This window comes from Denticeps clupeoides, chromosome 2 (assembly GCF_900700375.1).
Source record: "Denticeps clupeoides chromosome 2, fDenClu1.1, whole genome shotgun sequence".
Taxonomy (NCBI): domain Eukaryota; kingdom Metazoa; phylum Chordata; class Actinopteri; order Clupeiformes; family Denticipitidae; genus Denticeps; species Denticeps clupeoides.
The window spans coordinates 32,441,068-32,465,953 of NC_041708.1; the positions used below are offsets into that span (position 1 = coordinate 32,441,068).

The 24,886-nt window shown below is 43.7% G+C and overlaps 1 protein-coding gene across 16 annotated transcripts in view; it reads right to left on the reverse strand.

Moving 5' to 3' along the window:
• The window catches only part of dip2ca (disco-interacting protein 2 homolog Ca), a 92,338-nt gene that overhangs the window by 13,117 nt on the left and 54,335 nt on the right, over positions 1-24,886 (reverse strand). For 6 of the 16 annotated variants that reach the window (XM_028970265.1, XM_028970263.1, XM_028970266.1 and 3 more), the window contains exons 4-23: positions 24,513-24,638; positions 22,534-22,779; positions 20,589-20,714; positions 16,775-16,909; positions 16,024-16,143; positions 15,730-15,927; positions 13,472-13,563; positions 12,949-13,059; positions 10,892-11,015; positions 9,170-9,279; positions 7,596-7,698; positions 7,358-7,422; positions 7,173-7,266; positions 6,788-6,907; positions 5,698-5,812; positions 3,413-3,552; positions 3,154-3,290; positions 2,077-2,285; positions 734-848; positions 162-363 (exon numbers count right to left, since the gene is read on the reverse strand). In XM_028970265.1, the coding sequence (XP_028826098.1) occupies positions 162-363; positions 734-848; positions 2,077-2,285; positions 3,154-3,290; positions 3,413-3,552; positions 5,698-5,812; positions 6,788-6,907; positions 7,173-7,266; positions 7,358-7,422; positions 7,596-7,698; positions 9,170-9,279; positions 10,892-11,015; positions 12,949-13,059; positions 13,472-13,563; positions 15,730-15,927; positions 16,024-16,143; positions 16,775-16,909; positions 20,589-20,714; positions 22,534-22,779; positions 24,513-24,638 (2,688 nt within the window). The remainder of the gene's footprint in view (positions 1-161; positions 364-733; positions 849-2,076; positions 2,286-3,153; positions 3,291-3,412; positions 3,553-5,697; positions 5,813-6,787; positions 6,908-7,172; positions 7,267-7,357; positions 7,423-7,595; positions 7,699-9,169; positions 9,280-10,891; positions 11,016-12,948; positions 13,060-13,471; positions 13,564-15,729; positions 15,928-16,023; positions 16,144-16,774; positions 16,910-20,588; positions 20,715-22,533; positions 22,780-24,512; positions 24,639-24,886) is intronic. The other 10 variants (XM_028970279.1, XM_028970276.1, XM_028970277.1 and 7 more) reach the window with 6 other exon arrangements.

The window sequence follows — 24,886 nt, forward strand, 5'->3', positions numbered from 1 at the left end:
AAATGCATGTGTTGTAGGCATAGGCCACGTGCTCGACTTGATCCTGAGCAGGCTGCTTGCGAATTAGCTTGTTGGATGTTTGTGAAGGCGCCCCCTGCAGCCTAGTGTTCTCTACTGCAAATAATCCAGAGATAAAGCATTAAAGGCACACGTGGACAGACCTGGCTGCTTTTGCCGCGGTTTGGGCAAGTTGGTGACACAAGTGTGGGGGCACATGAGCACGTTGCAGGGGTGAAGGGAGCCCTCCAGGAACAGCTGCTTGGTCTCTGACAGGTGGATGCCCCCCAGCGGAGTTTTGGGCAGGGTGTTGGCGGGCACGAGGGCAAGGCAGAAAACACCCACCCCATGGATGCTGTCAATGGCCTGCAAGAGAGATGGGGGGACAGGGTGAGAAAGCAAACATGCAGACATATAAACTTTAATCCAGAAAAGGAAAATAAACAAATTTGACAAAGTGGGGAAAAGGTCACATTTAAGGGGTGGTGAGGAAACCCAGTTTGTGCTTTCTGCTGTCGAGGTCTATTTATAAATTCCTGCTTCAGCGCTGAATTTCATGCTGATCCTAAAGCCCGGGCAGGTCACCCGTAGCGGGGCTGCTAATTGAAAGTGGGCGGGGGGGGGGGGGGGGGGGGGGGGGGGGGGGGGGGGGGCGTCTGGGGCTCGGGCTGGAGGCTTGATGCTGCCCGTCCGGTGCGGGGGAGGTGTGTATAAATAACACGGCAGCCTGTGATACCTGCAGCACTCGGCTCATCCACTGGAAGCTGTCCTCCTCGGTGGAGTCGGGCCTCTGCTCCGCCACGACCACGATCCGCTCGTCGTGCAGCACCGTCACGGAGAACACAGCTATCCTGCGCGCAGAAAGACAAGCAAGCGTGTCTGTTCACTCTTCACATACACCATGTTACATCCCAGTACTCAGTACAAAGTGCTACGCGCTAAGCGTGGGGCTACAACCTCTTGGTTGTTATCTCTACATTGAAGAAGAGAAACTAAACTAACTTTAGCTGATGTGAAGGTATTTTCATCACCAAAAAAAACGAACTTAAACAGAGTTTAAAATGGGACGAGCTCTCTTTCATTCTAGATTTTTAAATCCACTCTTGTCAACGTGTCACTTGCAAATGTCACTGAAGATCGATAGTGCCCTTTGTGTTCACTATTCTTACCAGAAAAATAGCTTTAAACAACGAGAAAGACAGAGGGGCACACATAATGACCATACAAGACAATTCATGACGTGCTTGATTTTCTATCAATTCACACACAAATCTGCTGATATTCCCCATTTCACCTCAAATGTCACAAATTATCAGCAGCCAGATAAAACACCCCCAGTCAGAGTTTTTTTTTAATTATGACCCTGCTTTTGGTACAATTGGTATTGCTGTATTACTGGCAGTGAAACAAGCCCGTTTTAGACATGCACTGCCCATTGAAGCTATATAAAAATGACTCTTTTTAACACAAACATCCAAATCAGGTGGAAAGAACATCAAATTGGAGAATACGCAGGAAGCAACTGAGAGCAACAGGTACAAAACTCAAGGAATGCAGACCACCAAACTAGATTGTGCCTTCTGCACAATCTACTTAAGCTCCACATCTTGCCAAAACCAGAATATTTTCACTAAGTGAGAATGCAGCTGATGTTCTGCTGCTGCGTCGCACGTGTGAGAAATAAAGAATGACAGATGATGGATATGGACTTTATTTTGTCTCTTGCAGCAGGGGAGGGGTGGATGTGCTCTACACTACATCCTCTATTTACACCAGCTCAGGCTCAGACACCAGCGGGCGATCCCTCCAGCTCATTTAACTGAGCTGCGTCTGTGGCCCCTACCTGAAACTCCCGGTGATAGTAATCTAAGGGCTGCTGTGGGTGCTGTGGCTGTCTGCGGCATACACGGCTTAGGCTCCGCAGGCAAATCTCTGGGTCAATACCCTGCAAAGCCAGAGCTGCAGGTGCAGTGGTCTGAGTGTGCTGTTCTTTTGACCCCTCAGATCGGGGTCAGCTTCATCCCTCATTATGAATGAAGGCAGAAAGCAAACCAACTCCAGATCAGGGCCAAATCTCACCTTCCCCTGTAGACAAACTTCATGGGCTCCACGGCCAGCGCCGTGGCCACGATGTCGTCTGCGTTGTGCCGGCGGCCACTCACCACCATCAGGCCGTCCATCTTTCCAGCAATGAACACCAGGCCCCCAGGCCCCACAAAGCCCAGCAGGCCGGTTCTGGTGAATGGGTACTCACTGATGGGAGCACCGTTTCCTCCCATAGGGAAAACCTGACAAGCAGATGTTGGGCAGAACTATAATTTCTGTTGTTTCCACATCTCTAATTTCTCTTTACTGCAGATGTAAGGCACAGCATGGCAGCACTGACAGAAATGTACATTCAGCGTGATGTCCAACCAAGAGTTTACATACTAAACAATGAAACTGTAGCGCCATTTGACTGTATGTCTGAAAGTTGAGAATGAAATGTCTCTACATTAAAGAAAGAACGTCCATTTGCCATGACTCAACTTTCAGACAAATTCACCTGCATGACTGAGAATCTTCACAGACATTTGACTGTAGTGTCAGTGTTGGCCATTTTTAAAAATACATGTCAAAAGCAATAGCGCTATTAAGGTTATTATTGATATAGGCATAACTCAGAGGAGCCTGGGTGATAAAAAGCATGCAGCTCGAGACTCATTATCAAGCTCAGTGTTAATCCTTCTTTAAATGCACACACAACTGACCCGTGAGTGAAGGGTCAGATTCACTCAGCCATGCTCATCTTAACAATGACTTTTTTAATGCTGTTTAAGAGTAAAGGTTATATGGCCTCATATAATACACCCTCATATATGAATCATTTATTGATCGCACAGCCAGTTATAAGCCTCTCATTAAAGTGGAACAGAGAAACAGTTATAGGGCAAAAGAAAACTGAATAAAATGGTGCAGGAGTGCAGGATAGGTCATTGTCTAAGCAAATAAATCATTAGTCAATACATGCAATACCTTTTATTACTGGATGTGTGACATATTGGTCTCTTGAGAGCCATTTCTGATATCAGATTTATTGTCTTTGTGAGTACACAGCATGGTGGAGTGAATTTAGTGTGGAACTTGTGCCAAATGAGTCTGTCAGCCAGTGCTCACCTCAAATGTGTTCTTCGTCATACCAGACAGGCCGTAGTATGACGTTCCTGTAGCGATGGAGCACACACACAGCTCGCCGATCTCATCCGTTCTGCACAGCTGTGGAACACCCTCTGGCTTCACCACACACATCAACGCTGAAAAACAGAGGCAGATGCCCACATCTCCACCAGTCAGCTGATCTACAGCTTGTCCCCAAAGCTCTATGCTCCATGAAAAAGCTGTGATGTGTTCCATAAAAGATACTGTGTGTGTATACCTCCTGGCATCACGGTGCCCACGTCCTGCACTGTGAGCACAGACAGACGCTCCTCCGAATCCACACGGATGACACCATGACTGAGGCCCTGCATGGACAGGACCCCTCGCCCTGTCGGCTGGTTGCTGTCGTCTGTGGGCCTAACGGAACCAAACAGAACCCCACATTTAGGAAACACAAACTGCTGTGCTACATTGTTGCTACTTGTCATGGCCAAATTTTTTGGAATGTTTTGAGATGGCCAGGACCGTCTCCTAAAGAGGATTCAGCTATGGGATCGGGGTTCCACCAGTGCAGAGCTTGCTCAGGAATGGCAGTAGGCAGGTGTGTGTGCATCTGCATGCACACTGAGGTGAAGACTTTTGGAGGATGGCCTCCTCCAGGAAAAACCATCAAGGATAGACTGATATTCTGCAAAACGTGCAGTGATTGGACTGCTGAGGTCTGGGGTAAAGTAATTTTCTCTGATAAAGCCCCTTTCCAGTAGTTTGGCGCATCTGGAAAAATGATTGTCCGTAGAGAAGAAAAGGTGATCGCTACCATCAGTCCTGTCTCTTGCCAACAGTAAAGCATTGTGAGATTTCATTCATGTGTGCGGCTTCTCTCACAATTATGCCTAAGAACATGGCCATGAATCGTACCAAAACCTCCTCCGACAGCTTCTCCCAACCATCCAAGAATAGACTGGTGAAGCATGATGGAGCACCATGCCATTAGGCCAAAGTGAGAACTAAGTAGCTTGGGGAACAAAAAAAAATTATTTTGGGTCCATGGCCAGGAAATTCCCTGCACCTTAATCCAAGTTGTGGTTAAACCTCAAGAGGCGAGTGGACAAACAAAAACCCACAAATTCTGACAAACCCTAAGCTCTGATTATGAAGGAATGGGTTGCTATCAGTCAGGATTCGGCTGAGAAGTTGAATGACAACATGCCAGGGGCAATTGCAGAGGTCTTGAAAAAAAGGGCCAACACTGCCAATTTTGAATCTTTGCATAAACTTGATGGGAGTTGTCAATAAAAGCTTTTGAAACTTATAAAATGCTTGTAATTATTCATCAATACACCATAGAAACAACTGACAAAAAGATCTAAAAACGCTGAAGCAGCAAGCTTTTGTCATTCTCAAAACTTTTGGCCTTGACAGTACATTCCACATTCTATTGTTACAATGCATAATGTTTTGTTTACACTGCTTAAATTTGTTATTTGTATGGTATTTAATTGAGCATTTTTTTTTGTAATGTTGTAAAGCTTGTTTAATGTCTTGAATTTCATTGTACCTTGTACACTGTACTCTGTTCACGTGACAATAAAGCTTTGAACCTGAACTTGAACATCAACCAAATGTTAATGAAATTTCTGCCCATGAGTTCAGTATTGTATGTCTGTGTCATATATAGCACTCATAGAAAAAAAGAAAGAAAGAAAGCCCTCTGCAAGAAGATTAGAAGCTCAGAAGGGCTTTTCATTTTATAGATGGAGCGAATGTAATCACGGAGGCAAAGCCCAGGGAATATAATCAGCCTTCTCGTTTCAATGCAGAGTGAAATTATGTCACCACTCTGATGACAGAAGTGGCAAAAATTATGACTATTTTCTGTTGGAAGAAGCTTCATCTCATTTCTGCTCTATCCAGTAATGTAAAGTCCATAAATATAGGCAAACCCTTTCTGCTTTAAAGTACCACTTCAAAAGAGTATAAGAAAAAATAACATATTTTTTTACTATAAAAAAGTTGGGGAGAGACAGGACTAATCTGGCCGAATGAGAAACATATGCCATGTGCTGGTTGCCCTGTAGATCCACTAGAGACATGTAATTATGCTACCAGGCTAAGAAAATATTATTTTCTTGTAAATGGTTTGAGAAAACACACACACAGTACAAAATGCAGCTGTGACACTATCCTGTCCCCTGGATCCATTTTTTTATAGAGCGGTGTCCCTGTCTGCATCTGAAGATGTAAAAAAAAACGTTTGGTAATGACGTGTGCCTGAGTAAAAACAGGCCGATTACTCAACAGACTGCAGTGGAAAGGACCATTACAAGACATTAAGGCAAGCGGCATGAGGTCAATTCTACTTTAATTAAAATCAAGAAATGACTGAAAATCCAATTCATTATTTCAAACATTTTTCATTAACGACTGTAAGCGTTTTTAATTAGCTGGACAGATTCCCCGAGCACGATGAAAATGAATGGGCAGTGGGCCTAGCAGCTTTGTGGTGCTGTGCTTCAGGCACTTCCTGTACGACATGGACAGATGACTGGCAGCGGCGCCCACCTCCTGATGGCCACGGTCAGGGCCTCGGGGGAGCTGGCGCAGGGGCAGATGACCTCCGGCCTCAGGCCTTTGCTCTGGAAGACGTTGAGGAAAGCATCGCACGACGAGATGGACCCTGTGGGACAAAAATGAGAGTGTGCTTACAGTGCTATGCTACATTAACCATGAATACTACAAGAGGGTTCTCTGAAAGAAACAGTGAGGGAATGCTAAACCGGCTCTATCTATGAATACAGCATATTTAACAAGTAACTCACATTTAAAACCACAAAATAATGACCGATGATTTGAGTCAAGCAACAAAACCAGAAAAATGGCACATATGATAAATACAAAACTTGGACATGATCAGCACACATACTTCCACATCAAGATGGTGGTCAAGCCCTGTCTGTGTAGTTTAGTTCTGATCATGTTTTAAAATCTCACTAGCCTAATTTTTACAACACATTTTTACACAAAATGTTTTTATCACAATATTATTTTAAAATTCTTAGACCAGATTTTTACTTTAATAACATGCATATTACAATACACTGATGATCAGCGTTATAAGAAGAATATAATTTTGTTTTGTGCACATACATTTTTTTATAGGCCACAGTTATTTTTGTAAAATCACTGAAACAACATTGAAAATATTTTGAGGTTGTATGTCTATAGAAACAACCTTCAAACGACTTTGATACAGACGTCACATAACGGTCCCCGGCTCATGGCGGGCTCAGCAGCAGCCGCCCCCTCGGCCCTGTGCTGTACAGTCTGTCTGTATGTGAGGGGGCCAAGCTCCTAATGTAGCTGAGAAGCAAAATGGCCTCTGAGCCTCATCCTGACTCATCACTTCCCCAGTGGCACCATTCCACAGACCATTCTGGCAGTATTTATATATAGGATACATGGATACACATGCCAAAACACACACATACACACACACTTCAGTATAATTCTCAGTCATTCTCATGCTTGTGGTTGGAAAATGAACAGCTGTTCAAGGACAGAAATAGGGGAAAAAACATCTCATAAGGAACTTAGAGGACAGAGAGTGGCAGAAAAGGAGGGAGGAGGTGGGGAGGCGAGTTCACCAACTCACATGGGTTGGAGCCGTCGGCCACCACCAGCATGCGCAGAGAGGTGAGGTTGATATCCCGCTGGTCTCGATGGGCGACGAGGGCCCAGTGCATGTCCCTCGACTTGACGCAGGCCACTTTAGCTGTAGGCAAAAACACATACACACACACATGCACAGACATATTCAACAGGATCCCAGTCAGCAGCATTTTTCAAAAGCACTATTCTAAAATATTGACAAGTGGACAATACAAACAATAGAGTCCTATATAAACCTCCTAATTGAAATTTGACAGCACTGATGCCTGCTCTCTGAAGGATCCACCCATCCATTCAAATACGGGACACCAGACAGTGACTGACGGCTTCATTTTCTCACTGTCTGACTGACAGGCAGACTGACCAACCTTTGTACTGACAGACTTTCTGGATCCAGGAGAGGGGGTTGACCTTCATCAGGGAGTAGGGGATGCTGATGACATGCATCATGTTCATTACACTCTGTGGAACACACACACGCGCATAAGAACATGATGTCACTTTGCCACTGAAAACCTCCACTATGAAGAAGGCAGACAAACTCGGGTCTTACTGTGAGAATGCCGTGCCACAGTCCTACGTCCTTCTTGAAGTCTAATACATTCACTATGGTCTCAGCTAGAGCAAACCAAGAACAAAGAACAGCGCTCAGTGTAAACAGTCCACACACATTTTTAAATGTGTGAAAATAAGCACTCCAATAAAAGTAAGTGTGAGAGGAAAGTGCAGTTTTGAATGTGAATGTGAATGAGAGCATATAAAAATAATGACATATGTTACGTGAGACCCACCTTCTGTGTAGCTGCAGGCCTGTGTCAGGGCCTGGCAGTGTGTAAGCATGGCAATCCTCATCACCGTCACGCCCAGAACACTCCCGTCCTTACAGGTCTTATACTGCCGAATAACACATAGGCTACGCATCAGCACTGGTACACTCGACTGCAAGGACGGGTGCGATCGACAGTCATCGATTCACGTCTGAATCAGGTTGGTAATTCTGCAGCCTTTACACCAGTATAACCAGTTCTTCCAAAAAAAATCTCTTTTCCATCACTCACTGTGACTAATGGACATTGTGCTACCTCACCCCTGAACATGCTGTGGTATGGAAGGATGACCATAAGGATGTTTTAAAATCACTAAACAATTACTGAGCAAAAAAAAATTCTAATCGTCACATGACATTTAGACAATGTTTCACGGTAATGTAGCTGGAATACTAACAGCTGATAAAAGCGCAGATTACTGGCACTGGGTTAAGACAAGGTTTTTGCATTTATTTTTGTGCAGTTTGAATCCCACCAGTGCAGGTCTGTTTTTTTTTTATTGCCCAACATTCTGGCACATTAAATTACACAGTGCGACAAACCATCTATTATTTTATACCCTTTAATTTGACACTTGAACACTGCTTCTGAGATGAGATTTAAGTCGTTAGAGCCACGGTCTCCACACAAGCAATTAAATCTGAAAATGTAGATTGCAAGGCTGTTTTATCTGGAGCTGGAGCTGTTTGCGGACTTATTTTATGTGTTTGCAGACTTCACTTCCGGTGATCTTACCATGCCCTCCTGTGAAAGCGAGGATTTCTTATCACCTGAGTGTGAGGTACAAATCGAATTACATAAAATCAATCATTTTTGGGGTGGTACTGTTTTATTGAGTTTATTTGCATGTACGTTTGGGCTGTGCATTGTCAGTTTTTTTTTTTTTTTTTTAGAAAATTGGAGTGCAGCACAATTTCCTATTTAATGAAAAATAATGTACCCACACTAGAATCATCCGCACCATTTGTAGACAGCAAAAAGGCCAAACACACACCGTGTTTGTGCTAATAGAATCGCATTCACCTGACAAGTACCAGCTCAAGGTGATGGATGGCCAGAGGGTGGATCAATGCACACAGAACCGGTCAACGACACCCGGCACAGCCTAGGAAACAAACCCACGGACCACCAGCACGGGTGCGGGCCCGGGCCCGGGCTCGCAATTAACCAGCCGTTAATCATTTATCATCTCCATTACCCGACGGGACTCTAATGGACGTTACGCGTGCCTGCGAATGCTGATAGAAGCTATCGATTTTTTCATTCTTCCGTGGAACATGAAATATCCAGCGTATGGAAGAGCCTAATAGAATTAGGCGGCAGAGTAAAGCGGTGTATGGAAAATGAAGGCCAGACTTGGATGAGGTTTGTACTGAAGCTCTGTACTGTGAAACTGTGTTCAGTTCCAAACAGAGAGGGACAGTGAGAGACAGACCGAGCTTTCAACGCGATGTGCGCAACTGCATCTAAAACTACCCATCAATTGGCTTAGCAAGCATACAACTTAGGTCTTACAGTGTTTTCTGTGTTTTCTCTACCTCGATATAGGCGGTGTCATTGTTTGCATCTTTGATATGAGGAAACCAGTCCCTTGGTGGCTTTGATAGGTGTTTGGACTCCGTTACAAACCACAGCAGCTTCGGCCATCCTGCAGAAAGGAGGACAGAAACAAAGACGTGTGACATCAAATGGGTACCAGCATTCCAGGGACAATGAAAAAAAATGTATTCATGAATTTTCATCACATTTACATTTACATTTACAGCATTTATCAGACGCCCTTATCCAGAGCGACTTACAATCAGTATTACAGGGACAGTCTCCCTGGAGCAATTTAGGGTTAAGTGTCTTGCTCAGGGACACAATGGTAGTAAGTGGGATTCGAACCCGGGTCTTCTGGTTCATAGGCGAGTGTGTTACCCACTAGGCTACTACCACCACTACCATCACATTTTCACTGATTGATTCATCAAACACTCTTCTGTGTAATGAAGTCTGCTGCTGTGCCAGGACTTGTATGGTCAACTCAGTGCCAGGTACAAGAGAACTGCACCAGAAATCGCAGCAGGTTTACCTGTGCAAAGTGTTACAAACTCACTTGCACCAGTTGCAGGGACAATTGTCACTGGGCCTGCAAACACTGACACATTTGAAACACTCAATTTTTTTATAAATAAAACAGACCTGTGTTTCCATATATTTTGTGAATGTTTGTCTTTCATATTTGCAGGTCAGTCAGTGTGTGGGATATTTGGTATAGATATGGCAGACTTATGTGAAGCCTTCCATGTCATACACAGAGGTTTGGCCTGCCTTCGATTTGAGCTATTCTGAGTAAAAAAAATTCAAATGTGCAAGGACTCACAGGTAATGGGTTCTTCGGGTAATGGGGGGATGGGGAGTGACACATTCCAATGGGCCACCAATTTATAAATGAATGGGAGCCATTTTTCAGTGACTGAGTTCTAAGTTTCAAATCAATTTGGCCTACCTCTGGTAGGGCTGAGGGGGTCAGAAAAACCTGGGAGTTCTAGTGTTAACACATTGATTCTGGCCTCAGTGAAAGTGATTAGTTGTCACATGTGACACAGCACAGCACCCAGGGCACACAGTTAAATATGGTCTCTGCATTTAACCCATCCTCGGAGGGAGCAGGGGATGGGCAGCCATGAAAGGTGCCCATGGAGCAGTGTGTTGGGACGGTAATTTGCTCACTGGATAAATGGGATTGGCATTGTTATGATTAAGGGTCTGTTCCCTTACCTGCTAGGCGTCCACTGCCCAAATATCCCCAAAGCAGAAAAGGGTTAAGTGTGTTACGCTTGTATCACGATAGCTTTTCCCTAGGTTACCAGACTGAGCTTAGATGCCAGATAAAATGGCACCATCTCTAGGAAGTACAGGAAAACATTGGGGGAACCTCTTTTCTCTTGTTATGTGACAATGAACAGCCACTCTTCAGTGGCTTTATCTCTCCTACTACAACTGTATTATAAAGCCATTACAGCCAACCCACCCACCCACCGCTATTTATATCTGAGCATCGGTACAGTTCAGACGGGCAAAAGCGCTGAGTGTCTGTTTTGTCTGAGCCTCCAGTATAATGCTCTGAAAATACGGCCCACGCTTTCTCCGTGGCCAGTTCCCGTGTTCAGTCTAACTGGCACATTAACATTACTATGTAGACACATATTTAAACTCACTGCAGTCCAGATTGTTCTGAAATTCATCAACATGCCCTTGTTTTTTGAGATGCTGACCTTTGAACTGTGGAATCTCCCCAGTGGGGCCTTTGGGCAGCCCTTTATGACAGGCATCGCTGGTCAGAGCAACAGTCACCCCACAGCTCCCCAGGAGGAAGCCGATCTGCTGACTCCCAGCATCCTGCAACAGAAGAAGTCAGATAGACGGACAAACATTCAAAATGACTATGAATCAATATCTGGAGTTTTCATAACTAAATAGGTGTAAAGAAATAGACAAACTCATCTGTGTCATTTATGAACCATTAGGCAGATCTAGCCTGATTATTTACGGGCTTATGAGTTGACCACATTTTCTTATCACCCTTGTGGTCTCCAAAAGCTATTTTTCCAAACAACACAAACTACAGAGGGCCAACTGATGTCCTGAAAACCACACTTATGTGTGGTAAAATATACTAGATAAATTAAGCAATGATTAAGCTTAATGCTCATTATTTAACTTACAATGACATTGTTTGCACAAAACTACAAAACCAAACTTCTTTTTTTTGCATCAAAACAGATATTTGCCCTCTTCTGTAATTACCTTCCATGACAAGTGTGCTTGGGAAAAATGCAGCTGCCCCTTGACTAGATGGCCAACAACGTTTTATTGGTTTCCGAACTGAGCTGCACAGAAGAGGAAGCCAGCGAGTGTTCTGCCAGTTTCTATGTCCTTTCCTGGAATTTTGGGTCTGATGATGGATAAGCTTGCAGCATTCCAAAGGGCTGGAAGCTGGCTCCTCCCTGTCACTTAAAGCTCACTTATGCATTCCAGCTCAGCAAAGGCCTGTGCTATGGAACACAGACTGAAAACTGGAGGTGACGCGTGAAGGCAGTGTGTATTAAAAATAGACAGAAGCCCAACGCAGTGTCTTCCGTGTAAAGAATTGCCATGAGGCCCTCGTAATGCATATCATTAATAATAGATAAACATTAATATTTTGTGTGCTGCAAAGCCTGTCATGTTGGCATAAGATACTGCAAGCTCAAGCTGTGAGGTTGCTGGAGGGGAGGAATTTGTGGAAACGCAGGACCACTTCTCATGTAGAGAAGCTCCAATGTGAGGTGCAAACTAACAAGGAACATTAGTGTGCAATGGTTCATAGGCATTAGGAATATGCAGAGATATTGTTATTGGTATTTGTTGAGGCATCATTATGTATTTCAATTAGTAAAAAATTGCAGTACGTGTGCCAATCATATTTGAGTGACATTCATATTTAAAGGATATACATCTTCAATAATCCATTATAATAATTATTTTATGTTACATCTCTAGTTTTAAATGTACTTTAGCCAGCAACAAATATGTATAACAAATGCATGGTCAGCCTGTGCTGCTGTCTCCAGATTGGGAGGATTTATATTTCTGGAAAACTTGCTTGTCAGGAATAGGTATCATTATTCAGTAAATAGTTAGAGAAGTTAAATACTCATCAGAGAGATTTAGCAGATTTCTGAGCATTCAGAAAAATTATTTGCACAGTTTGGGGTTAAAACCATCAGGGATCTGGCAACAAGCTGTTATCAGGCTGAAAGCGGCGGTTCACTTAGTGCTCTTTTCGGGCTATGCCTGAATGCAGATAATTATGAAAATATTTCAATTTGTAAAAAAAAATGATCCAGGACTTATCTAGATGAGTTAATACAACTTTAAAAGAAACCCCAAAACATTGCCTTGATTAATTCTCTAGCCAGCTGCAAATCTCTTCATCTGAGAGTCCTATTTAGTTGCTTTTGTAGATTTGGTCACTGTTTATTCAGAGTATTTTAGGCTATAATAAGGATGCTCTTAAGGGTGGTTTAATTAAAAATAAGCCAGTCATGATGATCAACAAATATTTGGGTGATTTTCTTTATGGTTTCTCTAAAAACAAGACATTTTATTTAAATCAAGGCATCACACATCTGCCTAAGCTTATTCATCAAACCAAGGACTGCAGAAAGTCTCGAATAGCACTGTCATTAAAGAACACTTATCTTCATTTTGTGCTGATGTGATGATAAAATGAATGGTCAGCACTGGACATTCCGGTTATTTATAAAATGGTTCTTGTTTATGTTCTCACCTTTCTTGTCAGTGGCACTTCAATTGGCACAGGCACCACCTCTGCCAGCAGGCAGCCATAAAAGGCAACCATGAAGGCCGCAGGGTCGTTGTTGGGGAACACAAGCGCCACCTGCTCACACAGAGATAAGAGAGACATGGTGTCAGGAGGACATGGCCATTAAAATGGCCTCGTGCACACGTAGCAGATGACGTGAGTCACTAAGACTGCAATTAGCTATTACATTTGAGCTTGGCTTGCTGTGCTTGATATTCAATATGAAACCCGAGATGAGAGTGATGGGCTCGGACATTACAGGTCAGAATGTATCCACTGGACCAAAGCAAATTTGCTATTTGCCGCCAGAACAATTAACAGCTTGCCACTACGAGAAAGAATCTGATTGGTCACTGCCCAACAAATTAATTCCTAATTGGCCGCAACCCAGATGATTCACTCCTCATTCAACATAAATGAATTCTCTTCGCTTGATGTGCCTCGGCCCAGTGGACCCACTGCCAACTGCCAGCTCTGGTTCACCCACCCGGTCGCCTGGTCGGACCATTGGCTCCTGCTTGGTGCCCAGCTTGTGGAGGATGTTGTAGGCCACTTTGATGCTTCTTGACCACAGCTTGCCTGCGGGGAACAGATTACAGTATGAATATCTGACACTGCTAATGCTGGCAATGGAAATCTCCATCCATCTATCATCCAAAGCTGCTTTTACAGCTCTGGGTCAGACGAAATCATCTGAAAGTCTGGAAGAATTCTGTAGTCAAGGGTACCAGAGCACTGACAGACCGGAACACTGCCAGAATGAGTCTCGAACCCAGGTCACCTCACGGTGACCAGCAGCTTTAATCACTGCACTAAAACATTGTCAGATTCAGATAACTGACTGATCAAAGACCCCCGCTATTTTATTTAGTGTTTCGGGTTTGTCTTTCCAAGGACAAGAACCCATTCTGGCAAAACATCAGAGAGCGGCAGAACCTCCAGAACAAAGCAAAGGATCAGCAGTTAGGATGTAAGCCTTTTTGCAGGGAGAATACAGAAGTCTGATGCAAGGCTAGAGACGACATGTCGTCAAATGGCTGTCATCCATCATTTCAAAACAGACACAGCGTCAGATGGGGGCCACGGCTGAACAGCATACCTACACTGCAGTCCTTGTTTTGTGCACAAAGACATCACAAAAAGTAGCTTTTGAGAGTCACATGGGCGGCCAAGGGAAACTTTTCCTGCTCTTGTAAAGCTGTGCCAGCATTTCGTCCAATGTGATGGATGCCTCCACTCTACACCCTGACAGGGGAGAGATTTCATCAGACGCTGTGTGGTGTGTTGGTCTATGGGGTGGCTCATGGCCATGAATGGGACAAGTCCACAGACACACACACACACACACACACACACACACACACATAAATCTTGAAGTGGAGTGGGAGGGAATTAAGACACGCAGGAGGAAATTTTTGTCGCTATACAAGGTGTGGCACATTAGAGAGTGTTAATAAAAGGTCTGGATCTATCTACATGTGGTTCTGAGATGATCAAAACAAAACCAACTGAACGACAGAATGAAAATGGGGATCTTGTGTTGCCAGATTAGGAAGATTTCTAAAATGGATGGATCTAATTCTTAGTTTAAAGGCGTGATATAGAGTGATATAGAAGATCGGAAGAGATGTACTTTGGTAATGCAACACTTAGACAGCTGTAAAGGCAGCTCTGACCCAGCAGTCTGAGGTGAAGGCTTATGCAGCAGATCCATGCAAGGCTGGCGTGTGCTAAACGACACGCATGAGATATCAATCTCTCTTTACGCCTGCGCCGAGTGCGAAGTTAATTACTCTTTTGATTTCGGTGAGGTTTTAATGAGCTGACGAGCAGGCTGAATTCCCCGTGGGCGTTTTCAGATGGGGCAGGGAGGGAGGGGTAAGCACTGGAAAGCGCCTCGGCAGTCTATTTCCAGATAAATGCCTCTGCCTACACAGCACAGCACAGCAAGGAGGACAATGACAACAAAACAACAACCACAACACGAGCAGCTGAATCATATTTGAAGAGAAGAAGAAGAACTGGAGCAACCAGGAGATGAGGAGGACAGGAGGAGATGGATGAAGAGGAATTAATCCTAGTTGGCTGAAGAAGCAGGCGGCCTTTTAAAATGCATCCTCATAACAACAACCATGAAAGTAAGGTGGGAGGAAAAGGTTTAGCTTCCCTCATATAAATAGTGCACACACACACACACACACTCAGCACTGCAAACCTCTCAAAATGTGCTCTCACCCATGTAGTTCATGGCTGTAGGGTCCTCAATGAGAGAGCTTCAGAGATCGTGTGACATTGGGGTGAGAGCTGTACATCACCATATAATAGCATGCTATACACACACATACACACACTCAGAACACACAGAACACATAGGGTGGAGGTAGCCTAGTGGTTAACAAACTCACCTATGAACCAGAAGACACAGGTTCAAACCCCACTTACTTCTATTGTGAGCAAGACACTTAACCCTGAGTCCCTGTCACTACTGATTGTAAAACGCTCTGGAAGTGAAAGTGAAGTGATTGTCTCGGTGAAACACAACAAAATGTGGCCAGCCATGTGCTTTGCTCAGTGGCACCTTGACGATTAGAACCGGCAACTTTCTGATTTCGGGTCTGTTTCCTTACCCATTAGGCCACCACTGCCCATTTGATAAATGCCATAAACGTAAATGCCATAAAATGTAAATACATCCAGTTTAGCAGAGATGGCTGGGATAATTATTAAAAGTCAAAGTTTGTGTACCGTAGGTGAGAACGTAGAGAGGTTTCCCATTGGTGTCCATGGTGGTCAGGCACGGGGCTTTGGGGGAGATGGTACCCCAGCGCTGCAGTGCCGCCTCTAGGGAGGGGGGCCAGTTGGTCACCACACCAAGTTGCTCGCCTCGCATTGTCAGCATCAGAGCCCCTTCTGGCCGTGGCTGGTTGGGGTCTGGCTGCTGCACTGTAAATGTAAAACACCCACATAATTACACAGAGAAACACAAACAAACACTAAAGACAAATTTCCATGAATTGATTTTTCAATAAAGAAGCAAACCTTCCAGGAGTTCCTCAAAGTCATCAACGAAGAACTCCCTAAGCGGGGGCCGCCTGGGCTGCTTCAGGGTGTTCACCAACTGCTGGATCTTCGCCGAGACTCGACTGCTGACTGGAACGCCTGAGAAGGGACCCATCGAGCTGCTCATTAATACACACTAATAATAAACAACAGAACCTACTAAGTTCTAAATTCATGCTTCTCTTACAGAAACTATTCACACTTCCCGCTGTGATGATTCAACCTGAATAAACAGTCCACTTTTCACGTTACCCACAACAAATCTATCTTACGAATAGTATTGATTTAACACTCCTGACAAATATATTCATATCACACCCAGACACTGGGGGTCTCCCACTAGAGCAAATTAAACCATAATAAGTCCGATCAATGGCAGCCGTTATTTCCTGATCTCCAAGGATCCATCATGGCAAATATCACAACAAATCTACATTTCTGTCTCCTGCAGAGGAAGCTGTCCGTCACCTTTCAGAAACAAATGCAAGCTTCACTGCAGCACTGACATTAGAGGGCATTTAAACAGAGCAGACATAAACACACAGCCGTTCTCGAATACACACACACACACATACACACACACACACACACACACACACACACTGGTTTCTAAAGTTATGTGAGGACCATTGTAAAAAAACTGAATCAAACTGTACCCCTAAAATGAAGTAGGAATCTTTTTTTATAAACACATTTCTGATAAAACAAAGACAGAAATCTGTCCTCTCACCATCTCCAGTCTCCATGAGCTCAGCATTTCCGTATTTGGGTGTACTTCGGGGAACAGTGGACACCTGTGGTCTCTCCACCTGGGTCGGGAGCTCAGAGGTGTAGGTAGTGACGTCTGGAGGGGCGGAGTGGTTCTCTGAGCCAGAGGGAGAGAAATAAACAGCCACAGAGAGAGAGGGAGAGATGGGGGCAGAAAGAGAGAGAAAAGGAAGACGGTTTCATTTCACCCTCACCTCTCTTTCATAAAGCACCAGGCCAAATCTGGCACTCATTCGCCAGTAGTGAAGCAGCGAGACAGCTGAACAGATTTATTACAATACACACATGAAACTGAGCGGGGCAGATACAACGGAGAAAAAAAAAAAGCAAATTAAAGAGGCAACAAGAAACCGAGTTGTTTTCCCATACTACTGGATCATTGCAAGAGCTTTCAATTCCAATCTGTTTCCCTGGTTGTGGTCTTGCTTCTCATTAGTAATCTACAGACGTCAAAATTGCATTATTAAAGTTTTCTGTCGCTCAGGCCCAAACAGAGGGTAAAAAAAGGAAATCTTATTATCTGGTTCTGATCAGTTCATGAAAAGACCAGGTTGCAACCAGTTAATACCCCAATCAATCCCAACATTAAAACCACTGACAAGTGAAGTAAATAACATTGATTATCTTGTTGCAAATCAATAACATTAATTATCTCACCTGTCAAAATGTGATGCTAGATGAATGGATCAGAGCATGCCCAAAATGGAAAGAGTTATGTGGCGTTCCCAGTACAATGTGGTTAGTATTTCCTAAAAGTGCTCCAAAAAAGCTTGATGGCCTCAGACAGACCAAAGAGCCGACAGCTATAAATGGATGCAGGTTGTCTGCAGTTACATCCAGTCCATTACACTCACCTTGACCATCTAGGTGAAAAAAAAGATTCATCATGCGCTTTTGCAAACGCCATAGAATTTCAATGAAACCTGGACCCACTGTCTCCTACCAACAAACAACAAAAGTGGCCCTGGCTGTCAGTTGAAGGACAGGACAATCTGAACTTCGGGTTAATTACATCTGAAATTATGAATACGGATTGAAAGAATACGTGTAAGAGCTCTGATAAAACTGTAGATGAAGAGTACAATGGGCCCTCTGTTCCGTATTTGATTCCCTGGGATTCCTGCACCTAGTTTAATCTGCCTGAAAAATCTAAAAAGCCGTCAGTGTACATATCTGACTTTGAACGATTCAAAACACTTTATATCACGTATGTCTAAAAATGGCCGAACTATTCCTTTAAGTAAACAGAAGTGCAGGTTGTTCAATAACTCTTCACATTCTGAAGCACACGGGTGTATTGCTCATAAAGTTAAAATGACTAAGATGGTGGGGGTGATGAAGACAAAGATGGAACAAGAGAGAGAGAGAGATGTGCCCTCTGTAAACGTGATCCTGCCAGACACAGCATCTGACAGCGTGACTAAAAGAGCTAACAGCCCAGGGCAGGAGGGGATCTGCGGTAACAGAAGTGACACCACCCTCTTCCTCCATCCCCTCCTACTTCTCCTCCTCCTCCTTTAAGGCTTTACATCGAGCAGGAGCCCAGTGCCACGCACTCATACCCAGCCACGACTCCTTCACCAGGGATGACTGTCAGAAACAAACACCCGGAAGACAGCTATGGCAGTGCTTACGCAACGGGGCTGAAAATAGCGCAGACACACTCACACAATCAAACACATACACACACACACTCCCTCACTTACACTGGCACTAACGTGCTGGAAACAGGAGTTCCCTCAGAGTCTGGAGGGACTTTGGATAGGTTTGAAGGACAAATGAGACATGAACTTTGATGTGGCTCCTGAATGGAATCACACATTCTTGCTAAAGAGCAATGCTGCAGTGATACATGCAGTAAATACTCAACACACCCTGACAATGTAAATGGCAAAAATGATAATAAAATAATGCCATCATTACCAAGGACCTTATTACAGCTAAAGGTATCTACACTTCTTTCTAAAGTGTGTTGTCTCTTTATTATGACAACAGCCTTTCACAATATGTGATGAAACACTCAAGGTCATCCAATATCGTTCAATACTGAATGGTGTAGTGGTCCCACAGGTATATTTTATTAGTGATATACCATGATTTCCCTGGCAGTATTTAAGGATGCCTTTTACAACGATATATTTGAATACTTCCGTCTTGCTATTTAGCAGGGTGCAGTGTTCATTTTCTCACCCAGGGACTGGGTGGCTTCCGATCAGCAAAAAACAAACAAACAAAAAAAAAAGTAAAGTGATCGTCACATGTGATACACAGCAGCACAGCACACGGTGCACACAGTGAAATTTGTCCTCTGCATTTAACCCATCACCATTAGTGAACAGTGGGCAGCCATGACAGGCGCCCAGGGAGCAGTGTGTGGGGACGGTGCTTTGCTCAGTGACACCTCAGTTGCACCTTGGCAGATCGAGATTCGAACCGGCAACCTTCTGGGGCCGCTTCCTTAACCGCTAGGCCACTCTATTTACCCTGGTGTTCACTGTGCATTAATCAATATCCTTATCTGGACATACATGCCAGTTTAAATGCTGTGAATAAATGTGCATGAATGTGCAATACTGCTACCCCAGGTCCTGAAGATATGTTTAATAATGATTGATCGCTGTACCTGTATATGGCTCCATAATTATCATTATTATAATGATCCAGTTTATCGTATTCAGAAATGAGGTCTCAGCCGCCTGTCATGATTTATTATCTTTAGATTACAGATTGTGATGAATTTTCTTACCATGAAAATCTACAATATACCTACTATAACCTCTATTGTACAACCGTGTATAATTGTATCTTCGATAACTCACATAAATATCAAAATAACTACATTCAGCTTAATCCTTAAAACATGGATTTTGTGCACAAGATGATCAGGTGAGAGAGGAATTTTTCACATCCTTGGAATAACAATTCAACTGTAGATTACAGAGGACAGAATAAAGGGAGGATTATTTGTGCATGTTTAAATGAATTACTGGCACAATTAGCAACATTTTTGCAATCCACTTCATGATTCATTGCATGACATTTCCATTCTACGTAATAGAATCAATGAATCCCACATATTACAGAAATCTAATCAATTTACCGGAGACCTTTCTGTGGTTCATGTCCATTGTTAAGCGGTATTTCTCACAATACAAATAGGCATCAACAGTGAACAAGACAGTAAAATAATTCACAGAATTCAAATGTCACATCCACTCACGATGAAGTCACGACACCAACATAAACACAGGCGGTCTCATGCAGGATACGGCTCGGCCAATCACAATGGCTTTAATGTTACTCTGACTGTAGTGGATGGAGAAACACATAAGCCAATAAAAAAAAAATGGATCAGTGAACACACACACATATATATACACACAAACAGACGACAGAATGAAAAACGCATCTAAAAGCAGACTAGACTCTACACCCAAATACCAGAACGTTCACCAACGTTCCCAACGGCAACAAATTATCAGGAACAATAGACAGACAGTACTTGCTCACAGGTACGACTTTCAACTGAACATTAAACAACAGGCAGAGGACAAGCAGGGGTCAGCAAATGGTGGGCCGCACCCACCATCGGTCACCAACAGTCTGACACGGAGAGACAAGAGAGAGTAGTGCTCCTCACAGAGAGACGAAACGCACAATCAGCAGACACGGGTACGCTCAGGCAATCTCATCTGATGGGTGGATGCTGAGGAAATGCGACGAGGGTGGGGTGGGGCTGGTCATAAAGAGGAGGGGGGAGGGGTTGGGATACTGACCATCCGACTCCAAGGGTGGCGGCCAGAGGAGGTCGGAGCCGAACTCACAGGAGCGGCGCAGCGAGTTTCCGTTCTCAGCTACACCAAGCATAGTTTTTCTCTTCAGGGAGAGGTGTGAGATGGGCCCTGGATGTGGAAGGGGGAGAACCAGAACCTTAGAGCCCCACGACATTGCACCACAGGTGGGCATGAACGTGTGGGAGGGGTAGGGGTGGATGACTGGAGCATGGCCCGGTGCCATGTTCCTGGCCAGGTGCAACCGGCACTGGCCTCTTGGCATGACAAAGAAAACAGGGTGGCAAAGGTAGAGAATCAGCTTCCTTCGTTCTTCCTAGTAAACATTATGACAAAGTAAATATACCACTAAGTAGCTGCTCAATCTCTACACTATACCGTAAAAACAGCAATAAGAAATTAGATATTAAAACCAAGAACAACATGACCTATTTCAGAACAATTGCAACGTTAAAGAATTTAAATAATGTGTAAATAATAGTGTACAAATAATAGTGTACATATATATTAACACATTCAGGTCCATAATAACAAATTATTTGCAGTGCTTAAGGTAATATTTAGTGTAATATAAGCACTGTACAGAATGAAATGTAATATTGTTTAAAAAAAGATGCCAAATGGTGATGGAAAAGTCAAAAACATTTTTAAAAACACTAAACACTAGTAGAAACACTAAAATAAGTTAAATAGAAATTGAAATGTCACAAACTCTCCTGTGTTGGTTGTCTGCTTTTAGATGATACCATAACAAACACATCAGAGTGTTTGACAGAGAGGCAGAGAGTGAACATTAGAGGACGCCTGTAATATATTCATGCGTCCCTCAGGTCAGTGTGCTCATATCAATCCGACCGGCTCAGTACATTAACCGTCTGCCCTCGGTCACCTCTGTAATCCACTCTCTGAGACATCAGGTTAAGCACAGACAACAAAAAAACGTTCTTCTTCTTCCAGAACATTCTGTTTTTGGGTGAAGTGTGCAGCGAGACTGGTTACACATCTGCGCTGCACATTTCAGATGAGTGCATGAAAAACCGCATCAGCAGTGTCCGCAGAAACTGCTCAGACTACATCTCCCTCTGCCTAGAGATAATTTGGTAATGAACAATGGTTGCATATTTTGGGGTTTATGCTGCCACTTCACATGAAATAGTAAAGCTGTAGAGCATGCAGTAGTGTAAACTTTGAAAAAAATATCAACTTGATAGCATTTAGTGGCTGAAATTTTGTCTTATTCATGTTCACTTCTCGCACTGAAAACTGAGCTACTGAAATTTTACTGGTATGGTGCTGGATGAAATAAATGATGCAATGCAGATTGCTGACTTCCACACAATTACAGCATTCTGTACAGTCACATGGGAAAAGCAGGATGCTTTTACAGCTAAGAAATATTGAGAAAGATTTTAATTTAATGTAAACATTTGCAAACATGCTCCTTGCATTGAGTCTAGTTTACCACTGTAAGGACACAAGCCTAACCCATATCACACTCATTTATATATATTTATATTTTTTTCTTTCCCTAAAAACACCTAAAAAAAATGTCAAAACTTGAGCAATGGTATATATCATAGATTAAGATATTTCTTGGCATAATAATCAATAATGGAAATCCCATTTATCCCTTACAGATTTATTAAATTACCATATAATTTTTTTATCCAGCAACCATTGTTGCTGGTTAAATGCTGTAATCGTTTTTGTAAACAAAACTAACACTGGCGATAAAATGGATGTTAATGGGGAACCACACGACCTGGAAGAGGCACACACTTAAAGAAGCAAATTAAACAGGGCAGGGGTCAGACACACAGGCCAGTGGGGTAAGTGGACGCGAGCAGGCAGAGGAGGGGTTGGGGGGTGGAGGTGATGAAGATGGTGAATGAGGAGGAGGAGGAGGAGAAGAATGAAGAGACGTGGTTACCTGACTTACCGATGTGCGTCTGGGCCAGGACGTCGGCCAGACGTCCGGCGGCGCCGCTGCCCCCACTCTGCGTTGAGGAGGAGGAGGAGGAGGTGGTGGAACCCTGGTGGATGGCCCGGCTGATCCAGTGCTCCATGCTCACGCTGCCCTGGCTGGACGTGGGGGTGCCCTCGCCCTGGCCGCCCTCCTCCTCCGAGCCCGAGGAGGTGTCTGTGAGGGGGGGCAGGGAGGAGAGGGGAGAGAGGCCTAGTGAGAGTCACTCAGAGCCACTCGCCTGCCAGCGCCGGTGGTGGAGTGCTGCAGAACGCCACTCAAGGCTGACTGGTCACATTTACTCACACTCAAGCTGTACAATCAGGACTTTATTCTAATTCACATTTTAAAAACTAAAGACTAAAGGCAACTACAACAAAATGTTGTATAAACATGCATAATTATTGGCTGAATAACATGAAAAAACGTGTAATATGTCAAACATCAATCGACGGAAGGCTGTGTTTAAATAACGAGGATTTTCCAACTTTAGCACTGAAATCTCAGTGTGCGTGTGGTACAGGTGAGTGAATAGGAAGGGACAGTAAAGGCCCATTTATGCTCACAGTGTTATCGGCTATTGTTTTGTGCCTGCTAGTCGGTGATTCGTTTTTGCATTGCTGCCATCCATCCATGGGGTGGTGGTTTTGTTGATATGCATTTGGCATTAGGACCTATTGGCTTTATTAACCTATTGTGTTTTGTGCATATAAAACATAAATCAGTACCATTAGAAACTGTGGGGTAGTATGGCCAATAGCTCAAGAAACAAGGAATGATGGAAACTTATAATCATGTTATAAATCATGTCATGTCCAAATCTGTTGTATTGTCCCACAGACAGCCGCCGTCACTGCCTCTGCTCAAAAATCTCCTCACAAAAATCTCTTCATCCCCCTACCATCTGGAAAAGGGTACCGAAGAATTTGGGCCCTGACTGCCAGACTCTGCAACAGCTTCATTCCACAAGCCATCGGACACCTGAACACTCAGGGACTCACCCCTCTGGACTCACTACCTCTGTTATACTGTTTGATTATCTATCTGTAATATAATCTATTCATGCATCGTTCCTTGAACCCTCCATTTTGATTTTCTCTCTGTAATATCATCTACCAATGCACCATTTTGCACAGCAACATTTGCATCTTACTTCGCACATATTCATTTCACCTGTTTAGTGCTGTCTGTCTCATTGTTGTCTACATGTTTTTTGTTATTCTTTAGTTATTCTTGCACTGCCGGTGTCCCCTGTTTGCACCTTATGTAGCCCAGTTTGTCGGTGTCGCACATGTGCACTTTATTTCAATATTTACATTTACGGCATTTATCAAATGCCCTTATCCAGAGAGACCTAGTCAATAGTTACAGGGACAGTCAGGGACACAATGGTAGTGTGGGATTTGAACCTGGGACTTCTGGTTCATAGGTCAGTGTCTTACATTTACCCTTTTCCAGAGCGACTTACAATCAGTAGTCATGGGGACAGTGACCCCCTGGAGCAACTTAGGGTTAAGTGTCTTGCTCAGGTGGGATTTGAACCTGGGTCTTCTGGTTCATAGGCGAGTGTGTTACCCACTAGGCTACTACCACCCTGGTTATGTAACTTGTCTAATCGTCCAAATGTCACACGTAGCACCAGGTTCCAGAGAAACGTTAATTCATTTCACTATGTACTGTCTAACATGTATATAGCTGAAATGACAATAAAGCTCAATTTCAACTTCAAATAATTATTACAACCTCTTCCATCATCATCATCTTTGTTGTATGAAGAATATAGCCCACTATTGAGTGTGTTTCATAGTGCACATAGTGCACGGTGTGGATGTATGTGGGTTTTGTAGGATGTAACATTTGAAAAGGACATAACTATTTTGGTACGTAAGGGAGCATAAATGAGCCTTATGTTGGTGGGGGTGGCAGGTTGGACGGGTGAGGCTCACCTGGGGGTGTATAGGCATCCATGGAGGTCTGGACGACCAGTGAGCGGCGCTTGGAGGGCATGGGGACAGCCATCTTCCTCTCCTTGTGCTTGGCCAGGGCAGCCTGAACAGCCTCTGTGTGAACATCTAGAGCGAGAGAAACAGCATCAAAAATATCAATAACAATTTCAAGAAGTGCCACATTTAGAGGGGTTTAGGGATCGCAAATTCACCCCATGTCTCCAGAACATTATAATTCTTTAATATATAATATTTTATGTTTTGTTTGTTTTTGACAATTTTCCCTTGTCTTCACGAAGGCTATATGGTTTGAAGGTGTCATCTGTGAGGCATCTGCTGAGGCCCACTGAGACATTCTGCTAATGTTTTGGGGT